Below are 21,080 nucleotides of genomic sequence, written 5' to 3' on the forward strand. Positions count from 1 at the left end.
GAGAAAGAGAGGAGAGAGAGAGAGAGAGAGAGAGAGAGAGAGAGAGAGAGAGAGAGAGAGCGCTTAAAACTACAGTAATAGGTGGCAATAAGGCCCAGAGATGAGAGGACCAGGGCTCAGATCTGGCCTCAAACATTTCTTAGCTGTGTGACTACTAGCCAAGTCATTAAACTCCTGTTGCCTACCCTTGTTGCAATTCTGCCTTGGAACCAATACATAGTATTGATTCTGATATGGAAGGTAAGAGTTTAAAAAAAAAAAAACAAACACTACCCTAATAGGACTTTAGGGATCCTCTGTATAGAACTGGGAAGGTGTTACCTGCTATAGAAAATATTGTGTAAAAAAAAAAAAAAAAGAGCTTCTTATATTCATCCAGAAGACTGCATAGATGGATGGATAGATGGATAGATGGATAGATGGATGGATGGATGGATAGATAGATAGATAGATAGATAGATAGATAGATAGATAGATAGATAGAATTATGATCATTCTCATAAAGGCTTTCTAGAAATAAGAAAGTAGATATATAAGTTAGTGGTTATTGATATCCTTCTGATCACTATTTTTTTTCTAGAGACAATACAATCTGTGGGTTTTTTTTTTTCTCCTAGTGATTCAGTAACTTTTCTACTCTTTTAGGTATCTTAAGAATTGATCCCTTCTCCCACTTTATCACCTCTAGCATAGACTTCTCCGTAATCTCTAACATGGTTGTCTTCATTGATCTGACCATCTTAGTCTCCTTTAATGCCACTACTGCTTCTTCAGACTGGGGTACAGGGTACAAATGCCGGGGTTCCATTGTGACTTTTGATGAAAATATTTTGTGAGAGAAATGCAAATAGATCTGTTTTTCAACTCTCCTCCAACTTTCATCTATGAGTGTTTATGAGATGATTTACACTCTCTTGCAAGTTTTTTGCAGATTTATTTTTCCCTGTACTGTTCTCTGCTGTTTTTTGAGGAGATCCTGCTTATAACCCTCTTCCATTCTTCTCCATTATGTATCTAAAATAAGTTTATATTCTAAACATGTGTTGCACATAGCTTCCATATCCTTCCATTTGGCAATGAGGTCAGATGATTGATAGCAGAGCTGTTTTCTGGTCCCTTTTGGCATCTTTATCATGACAGTTGTTTTATGAAAGGATAGCAGTCTATGTCAGTGCCTTTTCCTTACCATTTTTCAAGTGGGATAATGGTCAGTACCAGTGTTTCTTCTTCTTATTTTCCTGAAGAAATATTCACAATACCCAGACATAAGGCTTTGGATTAATCTAAAAGCTGTTGACCTCTCCGATTTCTTCATTTTGAACCTTATTTTTCAATATTCTTTTCACCAAAGGCAATGTATCATAGTGGATAGAGTGCTATGGTTAAAGTCAAGAAGGTCACTTCATTGTAGTGAATTTGAAACCAAAGGACCTTAGTTCTGATCCTGGTTACATTACTTACTACCTGTATGATTTCTATAAATCACTTAACCTCTTTAGGCCTCAGTTTTCTCCTCCTTTAAAATGAGGGGTGGGGGTAGACTAGTTGACCTCCAAGATCTCTTTGAGAGCTAAAACTAGATGTGTGGTCTTGGACTAATCACTTAAATACTTAAATAACTTCTGTGTGCCTTTGTCAGGCCTCTAGGACATACTGTCCATGAAGTCCTATAGAATTGCATCTGTTTGTAGGGGAATTTCCTTCCCTACATTGATAAATCATTCACAAATACTTTCCTTCCAACCACCCATATTCGTATTGAGGTTATTCACTTTTCATATATTTGTTGACTTGGTTTGGAGAATCTTGTTTAGTTTTCTTAACATCCATTTCAGTAGGATGTTTATGTCTTCCCAGAACAATGCAAGGCAAAGATGGCCCAGTGACTCATGAAAATATTTTTATTGTTGCCTTTGGACTTATAATAAAACCAATTCTGCTAATTCTTTATTTTTTAACCTCTCCAAGGAAAACCTATTAATTGGCCTTCTATTCAATTGCAACTTCTTTATGTCTTCTGGTTTCATAAAATCAAGAATGTCATATAGGTTAGGTTGGTAACCCCAAATTATAGTGGGAATATTAAATGCCAGCCTCCTTATTTATTATTATTTATTTTGTCTAGGAGGGGGATGGAGGTAGAGGGGGCCCAGATTTGAGATTTCTGGGGTAGAGAGAATTTTCAAGAAGAAAATCCACTCTACCACTACAGATCAGTTTTTCTTACACTTCAAGTCTTAAGAGTCTCCTGGGGCTTTGGGAGATTAAAGCTACTTTAGCCCAGTTTTTTACATCCACTATGTCTCTGACTTTAAGGGAGTCACTCAGTACACTGTCCTGTGTTGTCTCCCATACCAAACATGTGATATATACTTTTTTTCTGATCTTGATTAGATGTTTCATTTTCCATCATAATCATAAAGGAACTAGATATGATCAGCATGTCATTACTACCCCGATCCCAAAGGAAAAGAAGACTACATTTTTATTCATTCTCTGGACTCATCAACTAATTCAGGAGCTAATATTGACCATGCCAGGCCATCCCCTGACTTATCAAGGATTTCACATCCTTGCAAAAGAGACAACTCCTAAATGACCCATCAGTGATGAAATGTCTCAGGAAGACTCATAGATGAATAATTTCACTCCTCAGTTAATGGATGATGTTTGGGAATTTTCACTTTAAATCATTTTGGTCTTCTCCATTGCACAAACATGCACACAACATGCACATTAAAAGGCAGGGTTGTGTAGCCTAGTCAAATTTCTAAAGATGCAAGAAAATATATGACATTTATACTCTAGCCCAAGAAGATAGAACAAATCACGAACTTTAAAATTACACAATATAATTTTCATTAATATACAATTATTTGATGTGTTGATTGGTTTGCTTGCTTGACCTTTCTTCTCTCTTCATTTTCTTCATCTTCCTTTTTATTCTTCTCTTTATCCTCATCTGCCCCTTCTTTTATTTTTTGAGTGCAGAGAAATCATTGCCATTGGGAAGTGCCAGTAATATTTTTAAAAGAGGTAATGGCAGAACATTTTAGTAAAATTATTTGTCATAAATCCTACAATTCATTTTGATTTAGATTGTTTGGAAAGGTAAAAAAAAATTTAAGGGCAGTTTTTAAACGACTTGTCTCCTAAATGATGGGCATCTATTCTATTAAGAAATATTTCAATAATTTGGCCAAGAAAATAGTTATAGTTATATAAGGGGGTCAGATTGCCTTCAGAGAAGCTACCAGTCATAATTTAGGTGTTTTGTTGTGGTTTTTTTTTTTTTTTTTCATGTTAGCATTTGAATTACTCAAGGCTCTTTAAGTAGATTTAAATTTACTGAAGCAGCCCTCATTCATCCACCCAGAACTTCCAATGTTTCCTCTGGAAGGTACCACAGCGCCACCTAGTGCCACCTCATTTCACGTTAGCGGAATATTTCTGTCCGTTTCAATGGTTCTGGAAACCACATTTTAGTTGTAAATGTCACTGAAAGGAAATTTGGTTTAAACAGTATTAACAGGAGAACGATTGGAAGCAATTTTCAATGTTTGTCTGAATGTTTGTTTGCTAATTTCCCAGATGTAGAGGCAAACTTTAAAAAGTGGCAATTAGGAAAGAGCCCTTTGTAACAATTTACCAGCCTCTATCTCCGAGATAGCCTTCAAAGAAAATCATTCATTCATAGAATGTCATTATTTTATATGTGATCTGAGGTTGGGGCTGGGGGTTATTTTTTTTTAATAATTGCTGCAGGGTTTCTGGAAAAGCCCACAGAATTCCTACCTCAAACTAAACTCTAATTTTACTAAGAAATTGGGGGATACATTGACAGTCATGCAGTCTTACCAAAATAAAAATATCAGTTGTAGTCAGGAGGTTGTCTCTAGAGAAATTATATATAAAGACCTTATTTTGTGGCATTCTCTACCGCCTGATATTGTAACCCCCCACAAAAGAGAGTTCTTTAGAATCCCCTTTAAAAGAGGCCTAGACGAATTGACTGAGAAAGGGAAAAGCTTACAGTTTACATAAGCCATTTTTGTCACCCTAGGCCAGAAAGTCACTTCTTGCCTCAAACTTCAGTTTCATTGTTTTTAAATAGAGGGGGTTGGACTAGAAAGTTTCTGAGGTTCTTTTCAATGCTTAGTTCATCAGAATAAGCAGCAATCTTAGTAGCTCTAGTGTTTTTATGTCTAGATGATTCCATAGAGTTTGTATTCAACAAGCACAGTTGTTTTGAAATTCAACATTTGTGTCTTTGTGTTATCAAAGATGTAACTAGTTCTTAGTATATAGTCCTGGTGACAAAATGATTCTGCTACCTAAGGATCAATCTAGCTCAGTATAATGAGGCTAATCACCTACAGGTTGGCAAGTAGGTAATAAATTCTTTGGCTATGGCAACCCTGAGAATGAAAAAAAATCTGGGTATTGCGTGACCTTCCAATAAATTATTTTTTTCCAAAGAAGAATCTTAACCATTTTGAATTTTTTGGCAAACTTTAATGATTTTCTCATTAACTTTCTACATGGAGACAAAAAGTGAATTTTTCCTTTGCTATTTGTACTATTTATAAATGTATGTTTATATCTAATTCAGTTCAAGTATCCACCAATAGCAGCCTATCACTAATGTAGTCTTGTATAGCATGACCCCTCTGTGATTGTAGGGTGGGGGACAAAATTAACACCCGGCTTTTTTCTTTCTTTTTTTTTTTTTTTTTGGTCTTCTGGATTTGTTATCTGTAATGGGAAGCTTCTGCCTAGGAAACTCATTCCTCAAAGATAAAGCAACTCTTCCAGCCTTAGAGTTAGTTGCCTGGGGCTTTGTGAGATTAAGAGATTTGCCCCAGCTTCATATGCCCAGTGTGTTTCAGAGGCAGAACTTGAATCTTCTTGTTATTGTTCAGTTGTTTTCAATCATGATCTACCCTTCATGACCCCCATTTGGGTCAAAGTATAGCAAAGATCCTAGAGTGATTTATCATTTCCTTCTCCAGACCATTTTACAGATGAGGAAACTGAGGCCAACAGGGTTATTTGATTTGCCCAGAATCACACAGCTAGTTAAGTGTCTGAGGCCAGATTAGAACTGACTCCAGGTCCTGTGCTCTATCCACATTGCACCACCTAGATCTTCTGAACTCTCTAACTAGCCCTATATCTACCTTGCTGTGCTGTTTCTCTGTTATATCAAACATTTACAATATATAATTAGACCCACAATCTATTCATATCTAATAAGCCATATTATGAGGCTCCATATGTCCACAAATAGATATCAACATAGCCTCTTCAGTTCTATATTCATGATCTCCATTAAGACTTACATACTAATCAGAATCGTTCATTTTTAAGTAATAAGGATATTTAGCTATACCTCTGATAGTTTCATTTGTAGAGCGTTTTATGCCCATACAGAAATTATATTTGGAAGTCTGTTCAAAACGATAACAGAATGGCCTTTCAATCTCTGCTTATCTGTGTTTCAGCCATTCTTAATTCCATTAGTTGAGAACAAAGTGGACCCTTCATTTAAAGTAATGTGATCATAGCAAAATTCTACTTGTACAGAATGAACACAAAAAATACTTATTACTTTCTTTATAGACTCAATTGCTCATTATTTGTTTAAAATTTCATGCCAGTTTATAGCTTCCTGTTAGGAGCAACCTTTATTTCACAGGCACAGACTATATCATTTTTAAGGGATGTAGTTTAGAAATCACAACAGTTCTTGGTGAGGCACGCTGATTTTGAGTTTCTCATGGCAGCTAGAAAGAGTGCTCGCGTGCAGAAGTTGCCCTCTGCTGGACAACCAGAAGAACGATGCTGGCATCAATTTTCAATTTCCCTCATATCCATTGCCTTCCTTGATGGTGTTTACTGCATCATTAGAGGATTTTTTCTCCTCTAAATACTTTTGAATTCATAAAGTGCTGAATTGCTTTGCATCAGCCATAAAGTCATGGAATTGCGATTATTGGAGCTAGAAGGAATGTTAGAGGTCAGTTAGAACAGCCCCCTTGTTTCATAAACTCTGGCCCAGAGTGGGATTGTGATTTGCCCAAAATGCAGCTGGTTACCAATGGAGCCATAGCTGCCACTCCTGTGATTGCCAGTCTAGGAGTTATTTCAACGGTGCCAGCTTTGTATCGGTCACTGGATCTAGACCCAGGATTTTATCCCTGGGAGGAGCTCCCAGGATTGAAAGACCTCGCAACTCCCCAACGACTTTCCATCTTAGAAAGCTGCCTATAGCCCCGAGAGGTCACTCGCTCACCAGGCTCACCACCAAGATTTGTCAGAGTTCTTCTTGGTCCATGGTCCTACCAGCAGCTCCCTTGACCCGCAGCCCGGCTCTCTCCACAGCACCAGCCTTCCTTTGGTTTATATTAATGATTTTAGCTATGAGGGAGGCTTCAAAGTAGCCTTGAGCTTGGAGTCGGGAGGACCTGGGTTCAAATCTGACCTCAGATATTTATTTCCCAACTTTGTTTCCCCGGGTAGGTCATTTAGCACTGATTGCTAGCCCTTGCCCTTCTATCTGAGTTGCTACTAAGAAAGAAAGTATAGATTTTTAAAAAATCTTAAGTCTCTAGCTCCTTAACATTTACAGAGTCCTTCATCTATAGCTTTAACAGCTTAAAGGAATTGGACTCTACAGGCCCCATGGACTCAAGCAGTGTCGTGGTTTTGTCTGTGTTTGACAAAAATATGAATCCTGTAGCCACATTGGTCCTGCAGCAGTATGGATCAGGATGACCCAGCCAAATAAATGGTTCATGTATGGCCTATTCCTCTCCCCTGGGCAGATAGCAGTGTGTTCTGTCTAACCTTCAGCATCCTAGAATTTGAGAACTGGGAGCACCCTCTCATCTCCCCCAGGGAGAGGAATGCTGCTGCTGCTGCTGCTGCTGCTAACATTTAAAGTTTATGAGCTGTCTTGCCTTACTGTAATGCTCTAAGGCACATAGTGTTCTTTTGTCCTTTTTTGAAAAATTCTTACCTTCTGTCTCAGCGTCAATCCTAAGACAGAGGAGCAGCAAGCCGTAGGTCATTGGGGCGAAGTGTCCTGCCCAGGGTGACACAGCCAGAAAGCATCTAAGGCTAGATTTGAACCCAGGTCCTCCTGGCTTCGATCCTGATGCTCTCCCCTGGGCTCCCTAGCTGCCCCGGGACATAGTATTATTTCCATCATGCAGAAGAGGAAGCCGGCATGAAAAGATAAGTGACTTCTCCAAGGCAGCTCATAGAGTAAGTATTGGTGCTAGAATTGGAACCCAGGTTCCCTGAGGCCAGATGCCACCCCGGCTCCGTCTCCCTATGGAAGTTGGGCAGCTCACCTCAGCCCAGTGACCACTTGAGATGGATCATTAGCAGCCAGGGCTGCGTTTGTGGTAAACCTATACAGGGGGATAGGAAGGAGCTTTACATTTACTTTATTAGTTCGTTCTTGAAAAATGGATACAATTTCTTCAATAACCAATCAACAGAAAATCCTTAGAATTTGTGTTTAGCTATAATGTCGATTTCCCGGATATTAACTCGCCTACTTCCTATACTGAGCTGGTGGGGTAGCCTGCTCCCCTGGGAGTCAGGGGGCCCATGCTCAGCCCACAGGCATTTATGAAAGACTTCCTTTGTGGGGCAGCCCTGGGCCCGGAGCCTGGAGGTTCTGGGTTCAAATCCGGCCCAAGACACTTCCCAGTTGGTGACCCTGGATGATCCCTCATCCAGTTTGCCAGCCCTTTGCCCTTCTGCTTGAGAGGAGTTACTAAGACAGAAAGTAATAGTTTGAAAAGAAAAACAAATGATGGTTGAAGGCGGGTGTTGGCAGCTGAGGTGACAGAGCCCAAATGGTCCTACATTCCTACCCTTAGAGGCATAGGGGAGCCCCCAGAGAGCTGTCTGCTTCTGGGGGATGCCAGGAGAGCAATGGAGAGAGCAGGACAGCAGATCATGCCAGCTCGCCCTCCTGGAGCATTCCGAGCTCTGCAAAGACTCCTTGGGCTACCACTCTGGGATGCCATCTTCTCTCCGGAGCTCCAGGAATGGGGAGGGCCAGAGAGGAGCCTGGAGACTTGAAGGAAAGACAGGAAATGGGCCAGCACTTGCCAAGCCCTTTGCAATGATTATCTCATTGGATCCTTGTACCAGGTGCTGGGATTACCCCCGTTTTGCTGTTGAGACCAGCAAGACAGACAGATTAACTCCAAATCCGGCCCCGGGGAGGGGGCTTCAGGGAGGCCCCGGGCCTGGCGGTCAGCAGGGATCAGGGCATCCTTTGGTAGAGAGGATCTGTGTTTCAGGAGCAGAGAAGGCTCTAGAGATGGAGCCTGGGGCTGTAGATGCAGGAGAATGACCCAGCCACAGTGGCCCAGGGGGTAGGAGAGAGAAGGGAGGACCAGCAAGCTCGTGAGAGCCAGCAGAAAAAGACGATCCAGCGGGGAAGGGGCAGCTAACAAGGACCAGGATTCTGGTGAAACCATTCCCCTGGCAGCCTTGGGGATACTACTGTGGGAGGCAAGGGGCGGGGCGGTTACAAACAGGACGGTATGAGGGTGCCAGAAGGGATCTGGGAAGACAGAAGTTTCTCTCTGGGGTGTAGCTCAGGGCAAGGCACTGCCTCGGGAAGGTGAGGTAGGCACAAGGAGAGAGCCTCCTTAGAGGCAAGGGAGGGGGAGAGGAACGTCTTGCAGGAGAGGGTCACGGCCTCAAGCACATGGATGAGCCCTGTCCAGGGGAAGTTTGGCTCCTCCTCAGACTGGAAGAGAAAATGGGGAAGCTGCATAACAGTTTTTGAGGAATGAAGCAGGAAACACGAGGGAGCGCATGAGAGATGGTCTTGGTTTTCTCAGTGAAGTAGGAGGGAGGTGGTCTGCTGAGAGAGGAGGATTGGGTATGTAGGGAACTTAGACACCATTTCTGATAGCATTTATCAGAATTTATTTTAGTGAGAGGCACCAGGAGGTTCTAGATAGGGAGTAGACTTTGAAGTCAGGGAGTCCTGGGTTCAAGCCTAACCCCAAATACAGAGGAGCCTGGGTCTCAGACATCCCTCAAGACTATAAACTTAAAGCAGGCACTAATCTGCACTGGTGGAGGTTCCCACGTGAATGAAATCATAGGACTGAACAAAAACAACTCAGGAATTTGCAGGTGATCTCCTGAGTCTCTGGGGTTCTGTTCTCCAGCATTGTTCCTATATCATCCCTTGGCTCAGCATCTTCAGTCTCCTTAGAACAAGGCCTTTCCAGAGCCCTGTACATGCTGTGGCCAGTCCTCTTGGCCCCTCCTTCCTTAGATCACCTGCTGGGGATCATCTGTGCTCTCAGAAATGGCTGGGTCCTACAGCTTTGCCACTCAGCGACCAGGCCACTTCACCCCCCTCCGCCTTTCTTAGAAGTAACTTTTGACACTCTCCCTCTGAAAGTCCTCCTCTCTGTCCTGACCCCTCAATGGCCCCCCCCCTTCTATCTTCTGCTTGCCTTTATCTCCTTATACTGTGTCCCACGCAGAACTCATTCCTTCCTATCCGCCATACTTCCCAAAATATTAGGGGTGTGTTGTCATGCAGCCCCCTTGCTCAGGAAACAGCCTTCTTCACTGCCTTCAGACTGGCTCCAAGGCCCTCTCTCATCTCACTCTACTGTCTCTGTTCAGCCTTATCCTTTGCTCTATTTTTTCTCTCTTTTTTTGCCTCGTCTTTTTTTTCTTCTTTAACCCTTACCTTCCATCTTAGAATCAGTACTGGGATTGGTTCCAAGGCAGAAGAATGGCGCGGGCAAGGCAGTGGGGGTGAAGTGCCCACTGTCACACATCGAAGAAGTGTCTGAGACCAGATTTGAACCTAGGATGTCTTATCTCTAGGCCTGGCTCTCTATCCACTGAGCCACCTAGCTGCCCCTTGCCCCCTCTCCCCCCTTTTTTTAACCTTTACTTTCTGTCTTAAATCATTACCGTGTATTCATTCTAAGCAGAAGAGCAATGAGGGCTAGGCAATGGGGGTTAAGTGACGTGCCTAGCTAGGAGGTGTCCCAGGTCAGATGGAACAACTCGAGTACTTCTCAGAGAGAAAGATCCATGACCTGGTCTCTTCTCATAGCCATGTCAGCTTGGTACGATCCGAGTTAGAGTTTGTGCTTCCTGAGAAGCACAGGATTACTACCATGTCACAAGTAGACATCAGTGAAAGGCTTCTGGGGTGGGGGTGGGGGAACCTTAATTTAAAGGCTCTGTAATCTCATCAATGCAAATCTCCCCCCCTCCCCCAGTGATGCTGTCATCACCCACTCATGCTTCCTCATCTTGGATGGCTGTTGTCTGTGCCTCCATGGGGCCATGCAGAGAGGGGCAGCACTCAGCAGACATTTATGAAGGGCTTCTTCTGTGCCAGGCTTGGTGCTGAGCCCTGGGTGTATGAAGAAAGACAAAGGGCAATCCCGGCTTTAAACAACTCATGGCAACAACTGTGTCCCCCCAAAAACTACACTGACAGGGTGACCCAGGATGCTAGAGGCCTTCCTTTGTATCCCAACCTTGTGTGACATTCTTGACAGCTCACAAAACTGTACCCACCTCACCTGACCTTTTGCTATCATTCCAAATCAAAGGAAACCTAGAAAGCTCTCCTGGATGGTGCTTTTTACACAAGCCCTGCTGCAGAAAAGTGCATTTACAGTTTTCTAATGGGCCCAAAGCCTTGTAGGGATATGTTTTGTTGATCAGTGCTTGAGGTCAAGGAGTGGTTTTATTTTTTTTCCCCTTTCCACTAAAATCATTGAAATATATTCAGCCAATATTTCACATCAGAGGTGTAAATGGATTTCCTGGAAGTTTTTCAGCAGCTAATGAAAGGCAGTCAGTTTTTTTTTTTTTTTTAACTTTGACTCCATTATGGGCTACAGTCAGAGAACTTAACACTCCACCCCAGCTGAGAGGATGCTAAAACTGCCTTGACCTTGAATCCAAAAGAATAGGCGGCATCTTCAGCTGGAAGTGCTAATCTATAATCTGTTTACTCTGATACACTGCATTTTTGACAACGTTCATCCAGAAAAAGAGAGGGAGTACGAGTGGGATTGATGTGTTTTTAAATGGTGCTCTGTTCCACAATTCACTAGATAGAAAATTACATATTTTTCTTTATTTGCCTTTCTGACATTCAGTAACGGTTGCTATCACAGTTTCAATTTATAGTTCACCCACTTTACTGCTGATATCTGCTGAGTGTTCATGTTGTTGTGTGTGTTTTTAATGCATCAGATCCTCCTTTTCCGATGCACCCAAGGGCACATTTCTCAGGGCCTTCCTTTCATCCCCAGCAGAGAGAGGTACTAAGTAGGATGCTCTGTGAAAACAACCTTCTCCACTGTAACTGACTGGTCTAGAATGCTCTATGGTTTGCCAACAGCTGAGTCCAGGCCTCCTTTCTACATCATAAGGAGCACCACCATGATCTGGAAAATCCATGTAAAGTTTTTTGGTCCTCCCTTTGTACCAGAAAAGAAATCTGAGTTCTTTCTTTTTCTTTTATGGGATATTTATGGTAAAAAAAATTATATATGTTTATAGTATTATAAGATAAAATATGTTGATGATATACACTATTCTGCATATATTTTATGCATTTCTGAGTTTCTAAACTTTTTCTGCGTCATCTGCTGGTGTTTGCATGTTTTCTGCAGCTTCTCCGAAGCTCTCCCCAAATTCCCAATTAATTTCATATGCTGACTCACAATATATCAAAACTGTGATGGAGAAAGTCATGATGTGGAAGGGATATTTGTACATTTGGTTGCCTCAAGCATGTTCACCAGGAACCCAAGATGATTCTGTCAGAATTGAAGGTGTGTTTTCTGGACTCATTTCCCTGTCCCAGTGAAATCAAGTTGGAGGGTGAATTATTGTATTCAGCCATGCTAGAAAACCCAATAAAAGACTTTGAGCCTAACCCTCAAGTGAGATGATTTTTGGAAAAACTGTTCCCAGTGCCTAGCACATAGCAGTAAATGTTTCCTCCCTTTTCCCATTTAGAAAATTTTATTATCAGGGAGTACTAATGTCATCAAAAGTTCTTGAGTCAAGAAAGGATTGATGGGTTTAGACAGATCTTCCTCATAAAACCATGTGCGGGCTGTAGCAGACTGAGGATTCAATGAGTCACCGATGTAGTGAGGTGTCCAAGAAAACTGATGTGATTGTAAGCAGCATTGGGAGCCATAGGGTCCAGGAATAAGGAGGTGATGGTCCTTCTCTTCTCTATCCTGCCTAGAACGCATCTGGAGTATGTGCACAGTTGTAGGGGTGGTGCTTTAAAAGACACTGATAAGCTGGAGAAGATCCACAGAGGACAGATAATCCAGGATTCTGAAGGGCCTTGAGTAGAGGCCATAGCAGGATTAGTTGAAGGATATAGGAATGTTTTGCCTTAAAAAAGAGATGACTTGGGGAGAGGATCAATGGATGGAAATTGCCAAGAGGCAAATATAGGCTTGATTCAGGGTGAGGTGGGTTGTGAAGGAGACTTCCTACCAGTTAAAGCTGTCCAAAAGAGGAATGGACCACCTCAGGAGGGACTGTATTCCCTTTCTTTGGAGGTCTTCAACAAGAGGTTGAATGTTTATTTGTCACGATGCCATCATGGCAGTTCTTTCTCAGGTTGGACAGAGTGGACTCTGAGCTCTTTTCTACCTCTGAGATTCTGAGTCACCCAGAAGCTGCTTGTTTCATGCGATTTCTGTACTTTCAAAGTGCCCGTGCAAAAAGGCAACCCATTACTTTGAGCCACTTCCTAGAAGATGGGCATCTTTATGGATTCACAAGTCTAATATCAAGTATGCACAAGCCTCAATGGGCAGTGCAGTGTTGGAAGCGAATTCTGGGACAGCATTCTGTCCTGTGGTACCGTTATTGGAAAAGAAATGGAAAAACTGAATCAAGAAGGCTAGTGGTGTATCCTTAGCAAGAATGAGACCTAATGTGGCACCGAGGTGGCATGAAGTCCCCAAGGCCCAAACAGAAAATTAGAAGTGGGCGGCTGTTGTCTGTGTTGTGTGGGACCAGATTATTGTGGGGCAGGAGTCCTCTAAGGTGAGCTTTAATTTCTTGTATATTCAGCCACAGCATAATTAGGATGTCCTGCATTTAACATGAAGAGTAAAAGAATATGCACAAAGATGGTGAAGACCAGAAATGAGAAATAGAGCTGGAAGAGGAATTAAGGCTAACTGGCCTATGAGGAATTCACCAATGTCAGAAAGGAGTTGAATAGCCTGGGAGAGGGATATTCCAGGGTGAGAAGGCTGCAGAGGCCATTGGATGTTTTAGGGCAAGGGGGCCCAAGGCAGGGCCTCGGGAAGCATGAGAAACAGTAGCCAAGACATGACTTTGAAGTCTGGGAGTCAGAAGCAGAGCATTTGTTTTAAAGTATTTTATTGCTTTTTTGTTTGTTTTTTGCATGACTGTCACTTCCCAATACCCCACCTCCAGCAAAGAAGTTACTCTTGCAGTAAAAACAGAGGAGAAAGGGATGAGGAATCAGATGGGGCTGGTTATGTCAATTTTGTTTAACTATCTTTCAATTGATTAATCACAGTGCTTATTTAAGGGTCTCCTATATGCCAGCTATTTCGTGGATACTGGAGATTGAAATACAATGAATGAAACAAATCTTTTCACATTGTAATGAGGGACATCTTATCAGAAAGGTGATGGACTCAAGGTGCAGAATTAGGAAAACATTTCTGGATATAATCACGTGGGGATTCGTTTTGTTGGGCTATGCCCATTTGCTTTAGGTGTTTGGTTTTCCTTTGTTCCCTTCATCTCCCAATGTGGGTACTGAGTAGAGAAGCAAAGGGCAGAGGTATGAACAGGATAGCTAGAGAGGAAGGAAGGAAAGAAGCAGACAAGGGGTGGAGGGAGGAAGGCATTAAGGAACCTTTTTAAAACATTCAGAAGAGGAAGCCCAGAAAGAAGCATAGACTAGAAGGACAGCTTTGAAAGCAAGTAGAGAAGAGAAATTCTACAGTTTCATGTATAACTCCACACACATCTTTTTTGGGGGGTGTTTGCATGTGTGAACACATATATATGTATATACACACATTCCTCTCTCTATGTGCACGTGTGTATATATATGTATATATATATGAATTTATACATGTCTATATTTATATACATATCCTTAAAGGATTCTGTGTGTCACACATACCAAAAGAGTTTTACTTTATGTATGTAGGTGTACCTATTTGTATTTATACGCACACATGCACACACACAGACATATAACATCTATGGAAATGCCCATTTTATTCATTTGTTAAATGCAGAATAAAATAATTTTTAAAGTTAAAAAATTCTAATGAGAAGCGAAGGGCATAAATAAGTCTATAAAGCAGAAGTATAAAGAGAAGACATACAAATAATGCCTTTCTGTCATCCCCAGATTTCTTCACCTTCACTTTAATGGCTTGCCTTATTACTTGCAACTGTGAACAAATCACTTCTCATCTCTGATCTTCGCTGTCTTTATCTGTAAAATAAAGACGGATGAAGTAGGAGGTCCTTATCAGCCCAAAATTTATCTGAAATTTATGATGTGCATATGTGCACATGTGCATGGCAAACTATTAAATTCAAAAGCTCCTACAAGGTGCAGGACACGGTGCCCAAAGCTCTGCATGGAGGAAAGCCTCGAGAAAACATTGTCACTGTCTCTCATGGAACAGATGCTCCTCACTAGTACGTGGAAAGAGTGCTAGATTTTGTACCATAGGATCTGGATTCAGATCTGTTTGCTTTTGAGCCAGACATTTAAAGCTTTGGTGCCTCATTTTACTCATTGGTAAAGTCAGAGGAATATACTCTCCAAGATACCTTCTATGTATCACTAAGGTGCCTTGTATGGTCATTTGATGGCATACAGGAAAAGTCAGAAGTAGGTCCCTCTTAGACCCAATTCACAGCAACTTAGCTAAAGAAATACCAAAGGGATTTGAAGTATTCATAAAACTTCAGTTTAGGACACTTGGTTCCTCTTAGGTAGCCCCAGGCTTGCATGGTACACCCATGTATGCACGCACACACACACACACACACATTTCTAGACAATCTAGAATATAATAAAGTTCAGAAAATAACTTAGAAATTGTGAAAGGCTTTTTTTCTTCTTTAAGTTATAAGATGCTGAGATATGAAGGAGAGACTGAGAGAGAAGTATCATTTACTTCCCTAAAACTGAGAGCTGTCACGTTTACTCCCACCTCAAACAACTTGCTTTAAAGATTTGCCTCCAAGAAACCTAAAAGCTCGTATTCTGCCTGATCGGCAACAGCCTCCAACCTGTTTTCTGTCACTGAAGAAAACAAATCTTTTGCCTGTCTCTGCCTGGGGGAGGTGGAGGAACCAAGGAGGTCCTGGGTGACTAAATCAGATGAAAGACTTGCCTTCTACCATGGAGACATGGAGTCTAATCAAGTGAAATGAGTTTTGAGATCTCTGCTCATTTCCTAGGGGAGATCTGTTCACATTACAAAATCACGACATCTCATTCATCACAGCTGACGTGGTCTTTGCTCAGGAGAGGACCCCAGCTGGGACTGAACCACCTGTCTTTTCTGGAAAGGGGGCACTTTATCCGAGTTAGAGTGGAAAGCCTTAGAGAAGGGAAGCTTGCCAGACACTGGCCTAAACCTCAGTAATGCACCCAGAATGTGAAAGGAGAACTTCAGCTTACACGGGCAAAGACAGGCCTAAGGAAGATGGGTGGATGTTCTCTTAACTGTGTCAAATACAAAGAACTGGAAGACAGATGCTAAGGAGGTTTCGCAGCGGAAACTAAACTTGAACCCTCCCCCCCATCTTTATCACCTAGATTTTATTAAACAGAAGTGAGAAGGATAAGGCTTTTCATGCATCAGAGTTTAGAATGGCAAAGAGAATGTTCTGTTTTCCAGGCTGATAAATGATCATCATTTCTTTTATTTCTTCCAGGGCATCATTATAACACCACTGCTACTGCTGATTTTTGTGAGTATTTTGATGTTAAGACTTGAATACCTTTTATTAAAAGTCATTTACAACCTGTTAAAAAAGGTCATTAAAGGAAAATAGGAGTTGCTATCATTTTGGACCACTTTTGCAACATATATATCTTGAAGTGTTGTTTAGGCATAATCCATCAGCTGGTTGGTCAGCACTTAGTAAGGGCCTTCCATGTGCCAGCCCCATGCTGAAGTACTTGGCACACAAAGAAAGGCACATACCAGCCCTTGCTCTCCAGGAGCTCATTGCCTAACGGATATTGGTTGGTCATCACCCTTCGTACTCGAAGAGGACCATGATGACACCACCCTGTCGGGTCCTGCTGTGGCTGAGCAGAGCAGGCAGAGCCCAGGAGGTTCTACCACAGTCAGGCACAAATGGTCCACAGGAACGCTTGGATGGAGATGTCTCTCTCTGCACGTCTCACGTTGCTTTTGAGCTGCTGCAATGCTGCTTTGCTCCTAGACCTCAGTAGCTCCCCGGGGTGGGCACGCCACGCTGGATGGTCTCCCAGGGCTCCCAATCAACACTAGAGTTCTTCAGCGAGGCCCTGAGCGTGGCCTTTTAGGGCTTCACCTGACCTCCGTGTGAGCACTTGCCTTGTGTGACTTCTCTGTAACATAGTCTCTCAGGCAAACGGGCATTTGGCAGTCATACCACTGAGGGGAAGACAGCATATAAACAACTGTGTAGAAACTAGCTAGATACTAGATAAATTGGAAATCATCCTGGAAATTGGAATGAAAGGGGATGGAGGTAGCTTTCCTGTAAAAGGGGGGATTTTAGCTGGGACTTGTAGGAAGCCAGAGAAGCCATATACTGATGCAATTTGGATGATGTAAAGCCGTCCGGCCTCAATTCAATCTCAACAGCAAGTATTTACTCATTTAATAAGCACTGATTAAACGCCTACTACTAAGCTCCTCTTAGTGCTGGCAGTGGGTACATAAAGACAAAAATTAAACAAACCCTGCTCTCAGGGGCTTACATTGTATTGGGAGAGTTTGCATTTGGTCGACACAGATAAATAAATATACAAAATAATGCAAGGTAGTTGGGGGAGGAGCCGGCTGGCAGCTGGAATGTCTTCTATGAGAGGTAGATATGGATTTGAGACTTAAAGGAAATTAGAAACTCATCAAGATGAAGGGCAGAAGAGAGTCCAATCCAGGCTTGGGGGACAGACCATGCAAAGGCAGAGAAATGGAAAATGGATTGTCATAGCCATTAGAAAGTAACAGATAATCCAGGCCTACTGGAACAGAAAATGCACAAAAGAGAATAATGTGGAGGAGGCCTGGAAATAGGCTGGAGCCCTTGATTAGTGCCATCATCCCTGCCTTCAAGGATCTTGGCGACTCCTGAGTCAGAGGCTGTTGCAGAGGACTGTCACCATCTGTGGCTCCACACCTCTGCTGAGCTCACTGGCTTGCTGAGTTCATACTCACTTCATTTGATTTGTCCTAAATGCTTACTGACTGACCACCTTCCATGTTGCCATCCTTAGAATGGGAAAACCGGAGGCTCAGAATGCTGAAGCACATGCTCTAGTGGGAAGATCCAAGCTCTGGGAGGGGGATCTGGGGTTCTCCTGCTGCTCCTCTCAGTGGCCCTGGAGAAATCACTCTCCTCAGCCATGCACTGCACTTAGGGAGGCAGCTGGGGGAGCAGATGGAGCACCACACATAGACTCGGGAAGACCCGGGTTCCAAAGCTTGCCCAAGTCACCTTCGCTTGGTCAAGGCCTAGGTTCTTTGTCTATAAAATGAAAATCGTGATTGCCTCTAGCTTGCAGGGTTGTCACGAAGACTGAATGAGACAATAGAGGTAAAGCAGCCCCAAACTTTAAAGTGCCCTGTGAGCATGATGTAAAAATAAAGTTGGTGAGCACACAAATAAGGGACAAAGAACTAGAAAATAAAGATTCAAAATTGTTTCTAGATACTTTTGATAGATGGTATCTTAATTATCTTCAGTGGTAAATGAAGTGAAACTCAAAGATGAACTTCCCTTCAGAGCCAGGCTCAAGAAATGCTAAAGAGACTCTTGTTTATGAAAAATAAACTATTTATTTAAATATATATAACGGTAAAAGGATTTCTAATTCCAAGGGATTCTAACTCCACCCAAATAAACTCCCAGGTCCCACAAGGAACTGCTTCTCCTGTGGTTCACAGGCTACGCTAATCCTCCCTGATCTAACTAACCAATACTATTCTAAATAAACCTAAATACTCTAACTCTTAACTTTGCCTTTATGTTATAAAGATAACCAAGGCTAGCTGGTTGAGTCTCCACAAGAATCAACTTAGGGCTCTGAACCTTAACAGACTCACAGTCCAAACCAAAGACCAGGTTTTGTTTGGTCTTTTCAGACTTTAAACAATCTATACACAGTAACAGATAAATGAATAGTGTCTCCCAGGTTGGAAAAGAAAACACTCCACTCCTTCAGGTCTTTCCCTCAGACCGAGATGAGAGAGGCAAAGATGTTACCTTCTCCAGCCCTGAGAGAGAAAAGAACCTGTATGTAGCTCTGTTGACTACCAGAAGCCACTCCTAGAATGCCCCACCCAGAGTGTAACTGTCATAGAATAATGGTTATAAATGCCACCAGTTGAAATTAACACACTCTCTCTCAGCTCTATTTGAAACTCCAATTCTTCCTCAACCCAGCTTCTCTGCTTCTTATCTCTAAACTAATAAAACAATACTTATTTTCTAATAGCATCCTTATAATGAGCTGCTGCTGTGGCTGGCCCATGCGTTTGGCCAGTCTCTGTGCTCTAGGAGCACATGTTCTGCATCCCACTTCATGGCTTTCTGTGACTCAGGTTCCCCTTCTTTAGAACACAGGGAACTGCACCTGTCCAGAGGAGATAAAAGAGCAGGTGGCAAAGAACTCAGAAACTGAAGTATGAGAGGTGGGCAGCTAGGTGGCACAGGGATAGAGTGCCTGGCCAGAAGTCAGGAAGACTCCTCTTCCTGAGTTCAAATCTGGCCTCAGACACTTACTAGTTGGGTGACCCTAGACAAAACACAGCCTGTTTGCCTCAGTTTACTTATCTATCAGATGAGCTAGAGAAAGAAACCACTGACAAACCACTCCAGTCTTTTTGCCAAGAAAACAGTATCTTTGCCAAGAAAACGAATGAACAGCAACTATAAGTGGCAGCTGTTATTAACTGAGTCAAAATTGTTTGTTTTTTAAAAAAGGAATGCTAATTAAATATCTTATTTCTTTTGCTGCTAAGACATGAGAAATTAGACAAAAGATTATAATAGAAATTAATGTAATTCCATGCTGAGCACAGGAGCATATTTAATCATGAGTAATACCCCAAATATTTTATAAGCTAATTTCTTTCCATGCACACATCTCCCATGCATGAATGACTTCCCTTTTCAGAGAATGCAGCATTCTCTTCTGGGGCTGGAGTTGAGCTCATCAACCCTACTACTGTGGGGGCAGCTGGGTAGCTCAGTGGATTGAGAGTCAGGCCTAGAGACGGGAGGTCCTGGGTTCAAATCTGGCCTCAGCCACTTCCCAGCTGTGTGACCCTGGGCAAGTCACTTGACCCCCATTGCCCACCCTTACCACTCTTTCACCTAGGAGCCAATACACAGAAGTTAAGGGTTAAAAAAACAAAACAAAACAAAAACAAAAACCGTAGGGTGGATTCCAAATGGAGGGGAGAAATTTATGCAGTCATCACTCTATACAATATGATTACCTAACTTGGGATTCATTAGCTTCATTTGTTAGGAACCTTCCCTCTCCCAATTCAGGAATTCTGAAGGACGGCTCATGTCCTGCATTTGGTTTCATCGTCTTCTAGGAATGATGTTGTCTCCAGGTGCTCATTTGAACCCCCGCTCAGGCCCACCCTGCTGGGATATTCAATTTAATTCAGTTTAAGAAGCATAAGACCAAGCCACCCAGTATAGGAAAAAAGTAAACCTGGTATAATGGATAAAGAGCCAGCCTTGAAGCCCTGAAGATGTGGGTTCAAGTCCTACCTCTAACATATACTGGCATTGAATCTCTTCGGCAAGCAGCTCTCTTAAGATCATAAGTAACACAGGAGATGCTCATGACCATTGGTAAGAGTTTCCTCTGGGAGTTCCCTGTCCCAAGAAAAGCATTGCCAGCTTGCACGCTAGGCACGGAGGACACAAAGACAAGGAAGCAGGTATTGACCTCAAGTTGCTTACATTCTTCTGGGGCCATCATTGGAAGACAGTGGTTGGTTTGGTAGATCTTAACAAGAAAAGCTCAGTTGTGAAACCACTTTACTCAATACAAGAACAATACCTTTGCTGGTATTCTGTTAGTTAGGACACTTTGTGATGATTTATGTTAATAGAATTTATATGCAATTTAGGTTATGACGTTTCAGCTTGCTGTGGCTATCGTGCCCCACTGAGGATGATTCCACCCTGATGATGATCCTCTGCTTGGAACTGTCCTGTCATGAAAAGCCCCAGGAATGCTCGATGCCCTTCCAGCTTCCTCTCTACACTGCTTCACCTCGGCATTGTCCCTTTTGCCTTCCTTTGATTCTTTTTTACTTCCCATTTTTCAGCTCCCCTTTGGATGTTTTCTTCTCCCCCTAGAATATAAGATCCATGGGAGTGGGGAGCATCTTCTTTCCTTATTGTTTCCTTCCATGTGCTTAGCAGAGTCAGGCACATGTTTTTAAGATGTATCTGACTCTTCATGATCCCATGGACCGTGGCACATTAGGTCCTTTTGGCCTTTACAATCTCTCAAAGTCTGTCCAAATTCATGCTGGTTGTTTCAATGATAATATCTATCCATCTCTTTCTCCTTTTGCCTTTAATCTTTCCCAGCATCATCTTTTCCAATGAGTCCCGTCTTCTTATTATGTGTCCAGAGTATTTAAGCTTCAGCTTTAGTGTTTGACCTTCCAATGAATAGTCTGAATAGTCCAAATGAACAGTCTGAATGTCTGGCACATAAGAAGTAATTAATATTCTCTCTCTCTCCCCCCCCC

General features: G+C 42.3%; 1 protein-coding gene across 4 annotated transcripts in view; it reads left to right on the forward strand.

Moving 5' to 3' along the window:
• Window positions 1-21,080, forward strand: part of SLC10A7 (solute carrier family 10 member 7) — a 323,901-nt gene that overhangs the window by 218,079 nt on the left and 84,742 nt on the right. For all 4 annotated transcript variants that reach the window (XM_044681402.1, XM_044681405.1, XM_044681404.1 and 1 more), the window contains one exon: window positions 16,012-16,047. In XM_044681402.1, the coding sequence (XP_044537337.1) occupies window positions 16,012-16,047 (36 nt within the window). The remainder of the gene's footprint in view (window positions 1-16,011; window positions 16,048-21,080) is intronic.

Source organism: Gracilinanus agilis, chromosome 6 (genome assembly GCF_016433145.1).
Source record: "Gracilinanus agilis isolate LMUSP501 chromosome 6, AgileGrace, whole genome shotgun sequence".
In the NCBI taxonomy this organism is placed as follows: domain Eukaryota; kingdom Metazoa; phylum Chordata; class Mammalia; order Didelphimorphia; family Didelphidae; genus Gracilinanus; species Gracilinanus agilis.